Genomic DNA, 15,023 nt, shown 5'->3' on the forward strand with positions numbered 1-15,023 from the left:
AGACAGTTCTTTACAAATTAATGATTTTTTTTCACGAGATGCAGAAATAATTATATTTATTTATATATGTATAAAAAAATTCAATATTCCAATGGCGATAAAATGAAGCTTTTCAATCACAAAGCCATATAACCCCCACCAAAAAGGGTGACAATAGGCGCCTGAAAAAAGAATCAAGAAGAGGCGCTGCAGGAATAATTTTCAATTTGAATTATAATTTCCACGCTGGCGGAATGAGCTTGGTTTGCAATTAGTGCGCCGTCGCCTGGCCGGTGCCATTATATATATTTCTCGGCGTAAACTTATCAGGCGAAGGCGGCAGCGGCGGGGGTTTGCGCCGCGCGTTATCACCGCGAGTTGCGGGCCGCGGCAGTCGCGTGCGCGCAACAGGTCGTGTCCTGCGCGCTCTTCCAATTCGCCACCATGGCCACCATGTTGGCCCTTTTCAACTCGGTCACCACCCAGTTCAACTTCGGCAAGTACAGGGACAAATTGAACGTGGACAACGGGGCGCTCAAGCTGCACTACCGCGTCACGGCGCCGCTGCTGTTCGCCTCCAGCATCGTGGTCACCGCGCAACAGTTCATCGGCGACCGCATCGCCTGCATCCAGAGCGCGGGTGCCATCCCTGACAACGTGCTCAACACCTACTGCTATTTCGTTGGTAAGAACACCTGCGCACCAAAGTCAACCCTGAATTTTAAAATTAAGTTGAGCTGATAAAATTAATTAATTTTAAAATAAATATAATAATAATAAAATAAACAGTTTCTTTTAAATAAATAAAATTAAAAAAATTATTATTTTGCTTTAAAAATATTCTTGCGGCCGAATCCGTGGAATGAAGTCAACAACCTTTTTAAATTTATCATGAAAGCAGCACTGCCATGCGCTCTTTTTCCTTCTCCTTTTGCAGAATAAAATAATAATCAATGATCTTTGACCTCCAGAACCAAGTAACCAGGTTGGTTTTGCATTTTATCAATTTATTAGATCATGTTCAGTGTAATTAGCTCGTCGATAAATGAAATCGGAATGCGACTTCTCTCTTATGGCTGATTAAGCAATCTATTTTATCGAAAGCCATAAATTGACTTGGCGACAGCCCTGATGGTGTCGCCTGCCAAAGCATGCTTGATACATAATAATTGCGGTATTTCTAGACCAAACATTTGAATATTTTTCAAATATTCCAATTGGAAGTGCGAAATTGGAATAAAAGCTTCAAGTGGCGTTTCGAAGCCGAGCTTTGTTTTGCTGAGCCTCGGCAAACGAAGGAAGAAGAAAGGCGTCAGCGGTTTCTCATTTGACACGCCGCACTAACTGTACGCATGCAGGCGTTATTCTTGAAGGTGAAGCAATTTAAAACGTACTGCACGCATAAATACACCTCGGTCTATTTTCCACCGAACGAAATTTAATTTCTGTCACAGAATGTTATCAGTTATTTGCTTTGAGCTGTCGCTGTTGACTCACGAAAATGAATTATTCAAATATACTGAAGGGCAGGGAGAGTGAGTGAGTGACCAGCTTATCTTTATTTGAAATTGATTATTCATTTTTTTTTTCATTTGAAAATTACATTAAGTTATAAAATAATCCAAAATCCAAAAATTGGAACAATATGAAGATGAAGACAGCCAGAGAGATAAAACTTTTGTTTTGAAAAACAAGATTATGCATCTATTTCATGAGGCAATTTATATAATAATTACGAAATTCATTTTAAATGGATTGTAAATAAAAATAATCAAGTTAAAGTAATATTTTTTAATCATAAAAATAATAAAGTAAAAGTTATATTTTTAAACATAAAAATTAACCGATCTTATTTTAATTTCGCAATTTATTTATAAATAAGATTGGATTGATAGTTTGAAAGTTCAAATTTGAAGACAATATTTGTAAAAATCAATAAGAAAATTATTATATTTTTTTTTAAATTATTAATTCAGTTTAATTATTGCTTCAAATTAAAAAAAATGGCCGAAAACAGTAATTATAAGAGCTTAAGCGATATAAAATCTGATTTTTTTTTATATTTTTAAAGCATGGTATAATTCTGTTGCAGGGACAACAACATGGAACAACAACACGTCAGACTTTCCGCACAGGGGCATTGGTCCCGAGAGGGACGACGTGATGTCAATACGGCATCTTTACTACCAATGGGTGTCCTATTACCTGTTCTTCCTGTCGTTGCTCTTCTTCTCGGCTCACTTCCTGTGGAAATCGTTCGAGAAGCACCGCCTGGCCCAAATCACGGCTGGATTCGAGTGCGTCAAGTTTGCTGTTCTGAAGGAAAAGCAGGTCGGCAACATCCCCAGCATCGTCCAGCGCGAAGAAAAGATCGACAAGCTGACCCAGATCTTGTGGTCGCGAATCAGGAATGACATGAACAACGACTGGACTTTGAAACTCATCGCCGTTGAGATGTACGCCTTCGTCGTGGTGTTGTTCGTCTTCTGGTTGACGGACGTCTTCCTAGGTGGAGGCGGCAACTTTGTCTCCATGACCGTCGACTCGGCATTCCGCACCTTCCCCACTGAAACCAGCTGCATCTTCTACAAATACGGTCCTTCAGGCAGCATCCAGAAGCACGACGCCCTCTGCATCCTGGCCACCAACATCGTCAACGTCTACATCTTCCTCTTCTTCTACCCCTGGATGTTGATTTTGATCATCATCGGTGCTTTGGCACTCTTGTGGCGTCTGGTGGGAGTTTTCGCCTACCGCAGCGATTGGTTCAACAGGATCACCCCTTTCAACCACATAAACAGCCTGGTTGATGAAGATGCCAGGCGCACCGTCTTCAAGACGCTCAACTACTTTGACTGGGTTTTCCTCAACTACGTGGCTGAGAACGTTGACGGCTCGACTTACCGCGACGTCTTCCTCAACCTGGCCACCACGATCAAGGAAGATCGCAGGGACGAGCTCAACGACGAGGAGAAACCTTTCGCCTCAGATCACGACTGAACATCATCAATTTCACACGACAGTATTCAAAGGAATTGCAAACAGCCATATTTTTTTCCATTATTTTTAGTTTGATTTAAGATAGTATATTTGTAAGATTTATTGTTATTAAACAGACAAATGAAAACAGTTTAAATACCAGAAAATTGAGAAATATCACGGGTAATTTTTTACTTTCTAAATTTAAAATGTGCCGTTTGAAAATTTTTATCCCAAAATCAATTTGTTTATTACTGCCAACTAAAATCATTTTTTTCGAAGAAGGTTTAATAATTTTTTGATAGATTAATTTAATTTAACTTTTAGTCAAGTCAGTGTTTGCTTGCAGGTCTCAAGTGAGAATGATTTTTGTGATTTGCACTGTTTTGCTTGTCAAGAACGTTCAAATTCATCAGACTAATTTATTTCGACCAAAAATCGATCGACTGATTAAGTGTTTTTTCCCTCCAATTGCGGGAAAATGAGTCGTAAGCGTGTGACTGCTGTAGATTTTAGAGTCGGTACAAAATCAAAGATAGTATTTAGAGCTGTACTTAAAATTAATTTACTGATTGTGAGATCAAATATATTGCCTTTTTACGTTGATGAAGAGGCACGCTCGGTTAATGCCAAAATTCGCCGGCCAGTTAATTGAATTGTAATATAAATAATACAAAAAATAATTTGCTAAAAAAATTAATTTGAATTTAATTTTTTTAACCCCAGCCAACACGAATAATTTCTGGCTCGCTTCTCTCATTGTTAATTAATGGGACGCGCGTGCTGATGTTTGGCAACCTGGCCCGTCATTGTAATGAAAAAGGATCGTCCGTCGCTTCCCAAAGCGAGCCAGACAGGGTTTGGCCCGAGGTATGAAAAGGTACGGAGATGCTGCATCACCTGAGAGCGACTCTCACCCCTCCTCCAGTACACATTTCGCTTCTTTTTCATTTCAAGGCTGCTTTGCTTGCATACCTGGGCGTAATGTTCACCTCATTGCCCACCATCGACCGACGATCACTTTTGTCTTTGTAATTTTCTCTGATATATATAAAAAAAAATTCATCAAAGATCCAATGGGTTGGAAAAATTTAAATTATTAATCAATCTTGAAGACTTCCGAGTAGATTAGAGCGTGAGAAATGACACATTTCGGCCGGCGGCGCAAATGCTAATGGAAATAAAAGAGGATAATCTTGTTAGTCTGGAACGCCATTCACGCGAAAGCGTTTCGCTGACAACTCGTCAATGGTCATTTTTATTTACACGTTTTCAACATTTATTATTTTCCTCGCCGTGGTTTATTATTATATTTTCTTCTTTCTCAATGAACAGTCGTGGGGGATGTGCTGTGTTAAGAGATGAATGCGGCCGATAAGGCAGCAGCCCCAGAACACACCACGCCCTCGATCTTCTCGGCCACCCACGAACGCAGATAGATACACTGGAACCCTTTCTCTCTTTCTTTTCTTCTTGTCAGTCACTGAGATGCTTAAACTTGCAGCCGAATCTCGCTCGCCTGCTCACTTACGTGTGACCGACCGGCGCAAGGCAGAATTAATTTGTTTTTTTATTCTTTCAGCGGGCGGGCGAACGGGCGGGGATATTCCTTCAAAGTCACGTTTCAGAATGAGAGTGGCCAATACGGTCCATCACGTTTTTTTCTCACCACGCATTGTTTCCTTAAAGATGTCTGTCACCGACTTACCATAGCAAAAAAGTGCAACTCACACTTTCGACTACACGCCTCATTGTTGGAACGGAAATTCCAAGCCTAAATCTAATAAAATTCTAATATGATGAAATAAATCTGCGCAACAGATATGGAATTTTCATTATAGATTGTTTAAAAAAAAGTGTTGGAAATTTTGAAAATTTGTTATTTGGAAAAATTTATTTGCAGGAAAAATATGCAGAAAATTAGGGATTTTTTTTTTTAAATTTAACAAGCTTGCGGAATCTTCTCTATGAAAAAATAGATCTCCACAATCTCTAATAATACTTTCCAGGTCAAGTTTTGCATGCATTTGAAGTTTTCATTTCTTTTAATCGGGCAGATTTAGAGTAAAATATTAATTTAGAAAATTCCAAAACAATTCATTTTACAAATATTCAATTCTCTCCTTTTATCATTCGTAATGTAATAAATATGATATTGTCACAGCTAGGATTGGAAGCGAAGACAAACGACTCTTTGTGAATGAACGGTGTTTATTTGATAGAGGTGCGAACTCGTGCGTACATCGGCTAACACTGGTCCCTGCCAGTGCAGCTCTCGTGCTTTCCCGGTAATACAGCAATAAGTGTAGGTGGGCGAGCCACGGCGGCTCGCCACCCATGACCGCGACTCTGGTCCTCGCCCTGGGGAGAGTATCGCGGAGCCTGAAGGGCCCGTGATAATATCCCATAAAATTTATTATAATATAACAACCAATAATTAAACTTGTAGAGGGAGCTCATGAAGTATTATACATAATAATCTCTGTTCAACTTACACTTAATCTCGCAAACAAATTTATACACATTTTTGAAAGTACGTATAAATTATGCCATAAATTTTATGTTTAAAGTAAAATTTAAAAAAAAGATACAAAAAATACATTAAAAATATAAAAGCAATAATAAATTAAGAAGAATAAATTTAATAAATAAATAGCATAAAACTGTGAAGTAAAATATTTCATATTAAACAATAAATTTTTTAAATTATTGATAATATGCATATGTGCTTCTGTTCTAATTAAAGTAGAAAAGTGTCTTTGTGTTGCTAAGTGTAAACTTAAAAGCAGTTTCAGGGTTTAACTTTTAAGAGGTTTTAAAGCCAAATAAGCCAATTTTTTCTCGCTCAGTTTCAGGAAACCCACCAGAAACTTTTTAAATTTGTCAACAACCAATTTTTACTTATTTTTTCGTTCCTGGGTCATTTTCTGTAAAAATTTTCGTCCTGGTTGACCGAATTCGGTTTTACTCGTAGTCGATGAAAGCCTCAACTCTTTTTTTTCATATTTTATTTTTAATCCGAGATGCGGCGTCTGCCACTCTGCTCTGCGGGCCGGTCCAGCGGGTTTGATTGTGCGGCGACGAGAGAATCGCGCTGACGATTCGGTCGGTCGCACGGCAACAGGCAGCCAAGCAAGGTGCACGCGCGCGGAGTCTGGAGACCTGGAGAGAGAAAAGAAGCAAGAGATGCTGCGGCGGCGGCGAGAGGCGCGCGTAATGTTCGCTTATTCATCGCGCACATTCCGCGCCGTCTGGCCCGGACCGCCTTTGTTCGCCACATCTGATTAGAGCCCCTAATTAGCCACAAAAAATTAAATTGATCGTTGCGGATGTAAAAATATTGTTTCGAGAGAAAGAGAGCTTGAAATTTCTCACTGTGGTGAAAAGAGTCTTTTTGTACGTCAACCTAATAACTTTATCTTATCTGCTGTGGCTTCACAAAAGACGCCAAGATAATAAAAAAAAGCCACAAGAGGATTTTGGTGGCAAATCCTTGAATTCAACATTCTTCTGTTCTAACACAAATGTTTTATACCAAATTTGAATAATTATTTAAAATTTTCACAAAAAATCGTTTTTTTCTCTCTCATTCGAATCTTTTTTAAATTTATTTAGAAATACCGTGTTAGTTGTTTGTGGAAGAGGATGGAATTGTGCATAATAATGTTTTTGCTTGGAAGCACGCAAGGGGAGGCTGGGAATCAACAGGTCGTTAGTCGCCGCGGGACCACCTGCGCGCCGAGTTTAGTGCTGGTGAGCACCGAATCGAGGCAGCACCACTCAAGCCGCACCGCAAATCGCGAACATCTCTCGCGATTTTCACAAGCAGGTCAATTTTCAAATTAAAAAATATAAGTTTAGACTTGCAACATGTTAAAATTATGCGTTTTTTCCCTATTAATTTATTTTTTAAAACCTGAAACTTTTAATTTTTAAGAAGTGCGCATTGGAAATTTCCAAGAGGTCGATTAGCATGCAGCGGAGGCAATTCTTGTCTGTGAGCAATAAATCTGACAAGCGCGAGTCTTTTTTTTATAACTCGCGGCTGGTGTTGCAGACAGGACACTGACTGTCGTGTTCTCCAACGACCCGTGACCGGCTCTCAGGTTTTCCGTCGGTGAACCCGTTTCCCCTGAGCTATTTAACGACGTCGCTCACTTGGAGATTCAACAATGAGCGGCGGCACCGCGCAAACCCCTTTAAGGAAAATTAATGCAGCCGTGAAAGAGCCAACCTGTTGCTCCGCGGCCAAATTTACATAAACACGTCAAATTATGCAGAAGCTGAGTATAAATTATTTATGATAAACGTGCCGAAAAAATTATTCGTGATTTTTGATAATGTTTTAAAGATTTCTCTTTGGAGGCGAATTTATAATTAAAAACCGAGCCGAATTATATCTTGGCAATAAAACTATTATTTGAAACAATTTTTTCCATTTCCAGCATAATTATGCCATAAAATAGCTAAAACGCTAGTAATTTAGATAATAAAAGATCTAAAAATAAAATTTCTCCGTGAAAAAATGGTATTATTTAACATAAAAAACAAACATATTTAAATAAAAAATGTTAATAAAATTTATTATTGAATATTTTTTATTTATTTTTTTAATAGATTATTATTATTTTTTTTTTAAATTGCACAATTTTTATTTAATTTCCTCATCTTTCCTAGCTCATTTCAACTAAAGAAGAGCATAAATTATTAGAGAGACTGAATTATTATATAAACAAAACCAATAACAAATATTTTATCTAAAATGCACAAATTGCAATTATTAAGAATTTGTTTTTGATAAAAGGCATTATATAGTTTGATTTTGTATCCTAAAATTTATCCTAAATTTAAAATCTTTTGAGCCTTATTGTTAGGTTAAATAAATAGTACTATAAATTCTTGCTAAAATATCCAAATTATCTATTTTGGTGCATTTCTATTGTAAATTTATGTCACCATTAATGATTTTGTACTTTATGTTCCTGTAAATCTTTTCACGAATTCGCAAAGAATACTTTTGCCTCTATTAATTTTATCAATGCCACAAATTTTCTTCTGTGCATTGTTGTTTAGTGTGTTGCATACATTTCCCAAAATTGGAGCGCTACATTTTATCAAATGAAAGGGTTGATCTTTTCTAAACATTTCCATCAGTTGATCTATTTGTTTTTTGTCATTTTTTTTTTTTAAATCGGTGCCTGAAGGTTTTGAAAAAGTTGACCACTTTTGAAAAGACGTAAAGTGTGATTTGAAGGTATCCATCATCGTCCTATAAATTTTGTGATGCGGGCAGCAGGACCTGTGGGAGCAAATAAATCCATCTCTCGAGGCTGCAGGCCGGTGTAAAATTCCTGAGGTGGAGGAACCAGTTTTCCTTCTGCTGCTCCGCAGGGAATATAAATTATAGGCTTCACCGATCGCGCGCGAGACAGGGTGTTTTTGTCCAGAGAAAGATTTTCTACTCGCTGCACTTCTTGAGGGGAAAGAAGAAGAAGAAGAAGAAAAGCGCAGAGGTGCAGAAAATTTCCCCACGGCAAGGAGAAAAATAACAAGACCAGAGGACAATGCGAGCCCTTGTTGCTTTTCTTGGAAAGGCTCCCACGGCGGGCGGCCACGGAGGGGAAAACCAAAATGCACATCAGCAACCCCCACAGCATGTTCTTCTTTGGAGTAAATAGAAATTTTGAGGGATGCTAATGCGCTCAAGATGAACTTGACAAGAGTGTGTGACTCATGCCAAAGGTGCAGCAGAAAAACACAAAGGATAAACCTCAAGAGGAAGGAAAATACATGGAAATAGAATAGACTACCTGCTGTGTTTTGGTTGAGCCAAAGTGTGCAATTGACAGGAAAGGGCTTTTTGGCCCATGTCAAGAAATACACTGGTGTTGAAATCGCCTCTGCATTTTCGGAGCACGAATTTCGAAATAGTGTTAAAAGCTCTGATTGATATATTTCCTAAATAGTTTTTTATTTGTCAGATTAAAAAAATAAACCATTCCCTTGAATTAGTCAAAAGTGGCAATCAAGCTGTTTTTTTTTTTTTGCATAAATTCGATAAATTGTATCACTTTTTAATTCAGGCTGTGCTATTTTTATCAAAATTTATCTGAATTTTTTCAACAGTAAATTAGAAAAAATACAAAAGAGCTAAAAATATTATTATTTTTAAAACTAACATTTTCATATTTAATTGAATTTGATTTTTGTAATTTAACAATGTCTTTGAAGGAATTAAAGAACGTCATTTCCCAAACAGAGACAATTTATTTTTGATATTCTTGCCTAATAGCCCAGGTGGAAAACCCAAACGATATATGAACAATAAAGAAGAATCAAACTGAGTAGGCACTTTTCTCCGATAAAGAAAGAATGAGATTGAGCGGCCGGATCCCATTTAAAGGGGCTGCATTCTTCTCGTAGATTACCTGCAGCGACCTAATGTAAATCCCGTGCAGGGATCGGGCAACGCCGCTCTCGGCCCTTTAAAAAGATAAAAAAAAAGAAAAATGAAATGAAGAATAGGTCGTTTGATTTGGACGGGCCTCCGAGTTGATGCTGCCGCTTGGAAGCCGTGCGCGATGCTGCCGGTCCGGTGGGTGGGTGTGTTTTTTTTTTATTATTATAATGACTGACTGGCCACATTCCTTCGCCTCTCAGAGTAGCAGGAGAGATGCACCAACTTCTGTGCACCGGCAGCTGCGTGCACGCCCTGATGCAGAGGAAAGAAAGATGCACCGATTGATGTTTCTATGTTGCGCCTCGAGCGGCTCCAGCTCGGACTGCTCCTTGTGCAACGTCCCGGCGGCGAAACGGCTCCAAATAATTAGGACCATATTTTATTGAATCAAACGTCCGACACAAAGATCACCTTCCAGATGTTTATCTTTCACAAAGATCCAAATTTATGTGAATTTGTCTTCATTTCCAATTAATAATAAAAAATTTAAAATAGATTTGCTTTATTGTGTTGCACAATTAATTAATTATTACTATTTTTGTTGCTGATAAACTAACATGAATTGACAATTGACGCGATAGTAAACATGCTGCTTTCAAAATTTCTGTTTATCAATTTTTTTTCTCCATTTTTTAACATTTTTTGGGCTACAGCACCCTAGTTGAATCGAAAACGCAATTTAAAAAAAAAGTTCATCATTTTTAACGAAGATTATTTCCTCATCAAATGACCATAAAGTTTGTCTCCAGATTTAACGCTAAAAATTCTTATCTGTGAATTTAGATCCTTGAAATGAAAACGACAATCTTCATCCAATACAATTTCTAATTTTAATGTGAAAAGTGGACAATATAATTTCAGGTAAAGAATTTATAAAAAAAAAATTGCTTAAAAATTAATTAATAAATTAAAATGTCTTAAAAATATAATAATAATTTAATTTACAGTAAACTTATATTAATAACTAAAATATTAAAATAAATATTTTTAGTTTGTTACTTATAATTAAGCATTTTAATTAAAATTTTATACAGAAAGAAAAAAATAAGTAGAAGCAATTAAAATATGAATGTTTTGTTAAAGGTGGTGTAAAGCTTAAATGTAGCTCTTTTGCTTCAGAATTTTCTCCTTATACAATGTTTTCATCTAAATAAGTTTTTCATTTTCCACTTAAAAATTGTTGGCTATTGCTGAAGAGGAAATTCCATTTGCTCTTTCCCAAATATTAATTAACGCGTCGCCGTCCCGCGGGCGTGCAAATGAGCGAATTATTTACAGCCTCGCACGCCTCTATAATTAACTTCTTCAAACGCAAGACAACCACTTTGAATTCCAAATTGCCGGCGAGGCTAATTTTCGTTATTCGAATCCGCGGCGATTGGCGGACCCTGATATGAATAATAACAGCAATCAGCCGCGTAAATCGTTGCTGACCGGTCGTTGGTCGGTTTGTCGGTCGGTCGGTCGGCAGCCACGCACAAAACCTTCCAAGATCTTTATTTATTTTTTCCGAGCACACAGTTTTTGTTTCGAGCCGCCGGCAACGGGCACCACAAATCTCTCTCTCTGGTATTGAATTTGGTCGGCCACGCTATCTCTCACGCGTGTGCTTTGTGGGCGTAATTTTTTTCAACTGCCCGAAAAAAAGAAGTAAAATTCCTGATCGCCGTAAAGAGAAAATCCACAAATCCACTCAGATTTCGTCCGTTTTGGAATTTAGTGCTTTTTTTATGGCCGCGTAAATATAGCGGTGCATTCGGAGAAACGGAATATCTCTCGGAGGAAATAGAAATTGGTTCTCACTTCTTCGTTTCCTGCTGGCGAGAAATCCGATCCGAGATGTTCCACGCACTTGGTCTCGATTGCCGCTCGGCTTTCATGCGTGATCGCCGCGGTCAAACATCAGAACTTGGTACCAATGATTTTCATTGCCCGCGCGCGTCATCCGCACATCAGCGAACAATAACCATGGCACATGAATTGATTATTTATCTTTTTCAGGTCGGGTCTTATTTCGTATAATGGCATTGGAGAGGAGATTGAACCTTTGAAAAACAATTACAAATAGTAATAATAATAAATTGCTGTTTATTTGTCCAAATATTTACATCACATTGAAAACCATTTATTTGAAAAGAAAGGCATTGTTGGAAAAACGGCACCACCACAAGCAATAATTTTGCTGAAACTGCGCCGAGATCAAAAGGACTTAATGAAATTTAAATTAATGCATATTTTTTTTCAATTTTTTTAAATCTCTCAATTCCACTAAATTGAGATGAAAACTATTTTACTTCGGTAAAGAGAATAGGCAGCTTTCTTTTTTTTAAATTTTTATTATTCTCGTGGATATTTTAAACATTTATTAAATTAAATTAAATAAAAGATAAACGATAATATCCTTGCACTAAAAAAACCTACCGAAGTGGTTTGATAGTTTTTATTTTTTAATTTCACGTTGAGGCTAATAAGGAGCGTGGATATGTTCAGTTGTTATAAAACACCTGTCGCCCGCGTGAGAACGTGTACAATTGCACGTACCAAAGGAAAGCGCAACAATATATGTTGCAAGAGAATGATGGACTTTTTTATCCTATAACTGTTAAAAAAGAAACTAAAAAAAAAACTAACCATATTTAAATACAGTTGAAAGAAATGGGAAAAATATATTTTGTATTGCAAAAAGTGAAGAGAGGGAAACAAAGTTGAGTTTCCAAAAAGTCTTAAAGATAAGAAAAAATAAAAATTTAAAAACAAAAAATTGATTGTGAATTATTGCCTTATCAATTATATGAATCTCTTTTCGAAGGAAAATATATTGTTGTAATAAACCAGCAAATTTCTTTTTAGACTTAAAATTTTGTAAATGTAACGTACAATGTTATTCCCATTTTCAAATTAAAATCTTAAAAACCTGTAGAAAATTAATAAGGACGTGAAAGTAAAGACTTTTTTGTCAATTTTTTTTATTCTAGACATCATGACAATGTGTGTATTGCAGAGAAGATAAATAATCGGCCGTGGCATGAAACGTCGGTTGTAACATGATTCGATCTCGTGGCCGTCGCTCTTGTTACGCTCTCGATTGTCATCAAGTACCAATAGGTCAATTAAAAAGGTCGATTTGCAAGTCGCGACCCAGAAAAAGCATGACCAATTAGAGGAAAATACACCTTATTGTGCGAGTGGATTGAACCTGAATTATCTCGAGATCTGTGCTTGACTTAAAGCATAATAATAATAAATTCCTTTTCCAAGAAAGAAAATGTAAATATGCAAACTTTTATCTAACAAAAGAGGCGTTTTAAAAAGGCCAAAAGCAAAGATTCCCTCCTCTTGAGTGTACACAGAGCGAATAATTTGCTAAATAAATGGATCGGTTGCTGTGGGAGAAAATTGGCAGTCAGTTTGTAAAAATATAAAAATTATCACTATTTGCAACTATTAATTGGAGAAATAAAGAAAATTAAAACAGTTTTTATTTAAAAGAGTAATCTTCGCAAATTTTTTATTTATTTATTTATTTTTTTAATTTTTTTTTAGGGTCAGGCCAAGACAAAGTCTTGTCGGCCTGTGCCCTTTATTGGTGGTACAGAAGGCACCACCCAATTAATTTTTTTTTTTTTTGGGTTCAATTTTATTTAAAAAAATCATCATTTTTTGCTGGCATCTCCTTAATTTTGGTCCACGCGATGATGACAAACAAAGCTGAAAACTAAAAGAGAGAAAAAAGATTAAGAAAGGATGTGGATTTGGTTGGGGTAGGGGAAGGTCAGATTTTAAACTGGACCAGGAAAAAGAATTAATTTAAAGCATCTAAAATTAAAATTAAACTTTGTGCAACTTTGAAACTGCAGATAAATAGCTGAGGGAATTTTACTAGTTTGCGTTTTGCAGAGAAAAAACTTTGGTTCCCAAACTCTGTGCGGAAATTTCTTTAGAGTGCTCACTGTCAACATTTACTATATGTTTTTATTTAAATTTCAGGCCTAAATAAATTCAAAACACTGAAATAAAATGCTATAAAAAGAAATTATTATAATGTATCCAATAATTTAAGACAGCCAAGTTTTAAATCCTTTTTTTTTAATTTAAAGCCTTCCAGATTCCAGTATTTTCTCGAAGGACGAGGGGGATCAGTTCAATTGGCTTTGTGCATGGCATATTTCCTGCCCTGCCAGAAGCTTCTGTTAATCCTCAGCGTGAGGGGGAGATAAATTCCTTTTTGGTTGCTATGGTGTGAGTGTGTGCGTTAAATACCCTCTTTCTTTGGCGCAGAACAAAGCGACAGACACGTTTGATTTATTTTCGTTATACATCGCCATATGGAAACTCGCGTTTACCTTTTGAGAAAAAGCCACGCTGTATACGTCTCGAATACTGAATTTCAACCTGCGCAGGTTATATGAAAATAAAAATTGTACGTGAGTTGCAAGAGAGTTTATTGCCGGCGGCCGACCGCACAACAAAGCCGCGCGTCCAATAAAAAACCCAATTTTCGCCGATTCGAACTGAAAGAGTAAAGAGTGCGCCGCCGATATTTGCTGTCGGGATTGAAAGGTGAAAGACCTGGCTGCTGAGAGAGGCCGGCACGACCGAGACTCGTTTCTCTCTTGCTCGCGGCGCAAATCGCGACTTGCACTCTGCGGCAGGTATCATTACGCAGGCTAATTGGGCGTGCCGCGTCCGACTTGTATGATAAAATTTCCTCTTGCTAAAAAAAAAATACATTATTCTGGATGAGAATAAAAATTGCGCATATATTATGCAAATGCAAGTATCCCCTGGAGGAGGTTAAATAAAAAGAGTCTCGAAACTTTTCCTTCTTTACTCCTACATTTTAATCTCTATAACCTTTGGCATCCCACAAGCTAATAACGGTAGATCGCAGAGCCCAACTAACTCCCATCAGCAGCAAAGTGTCGAGAAAAGTTTGAAATTCTCACATCTTCTCCTTGTCTTTTATAACCAAATCGAGAGATGAAAGTAAATAAATAAATATCAAAGAGCACCTGAGCGCACGTTTCGAGATGGCTATCGGGAGTCGGCGCGCGTTTTCTTTCGGGGTCAACGGTCTGTCACTAAACCAGACGGTCCACTCGCTCCTCCAGATGCATTCAAGGTTACTTCAAAGACATTTCACGGCAATTGTGCAATTTATTTATCGGAAAACCTCCATAAAGTCATATTATCAAACTTATTTTAATTATTTCTTAACAAGATTTTTTCTAACTGAATCAATTAAAATAATTTTTTTCCATTTTATCTATTTAACATTAAAATATTTTTTAAATTTTACAATTTATAGTTTTATTGATTTAAATTTTAATTTTTTAATTCTAAATTAAAATAATTTATTATTGGAGTAAATTTTTAGACTACTAAATTATTAAAAAATAATACAAATTGTCACAATCATTCATTCACAATCATTGTCGAAATCAATTACGATAAATTCACTTTTCAAAAGTTCTTTGTTTTTCTATCCATCAAATATTTTGTAAAGTTAAGAAATCATTAATTATTTAATTTGTAAATATAACTCCAGAAATAATTTGCAAATTTCGATCTTACCGAATATTACCAAAATAATTTGTGAGCTTCA

At 36.7% G+C, this 15,023-nt stretch overlaps 1 protein-coding gene across 1 annotated transcript; it reads left to right on the plus strand.

Moving 5' to 3' along the window:
* The first annotated feature begins 335 nt into the window (after nt 1-335).
* Nucleotides 336-3,638, plus strand: LOC132199719 (innexin inx7-like). The gene is made up of 2 exons (XM_059624656.1): nt 336-664; nt 2,072-3,638. Exons 1-2 carry the CDS (start codon nt 424-426, stop codon nt 2,977-2,979), a joined length of 1,149 nt encoding a protein of 382 aa, XP_059480639.1. The 5' UTR covers nt 336-423; the 3' UTR covers nt 2,980-3,638.
* Nucleotides 3,639-15,023: the final 11,385 nt, after the last annotated feature.

The sequence above is a fragment of the Neocloeon triangulifer genome, unplaced genomic scaffold, assembly GCF_031216515.1.
Source record: "Neocloeon triangulifer isolate White Clay Creek 2 clone unplaced genomic scaffold, ASM3121651v1 ptg000014l, whole genome shotgun sequence".
Lineage (NCBI taxonomy): Eukaryota > Metazoa > Arthropoda > Insecta > Ephemeroptera > Baetidae > Neocloeon > Neocloeon triangulifer.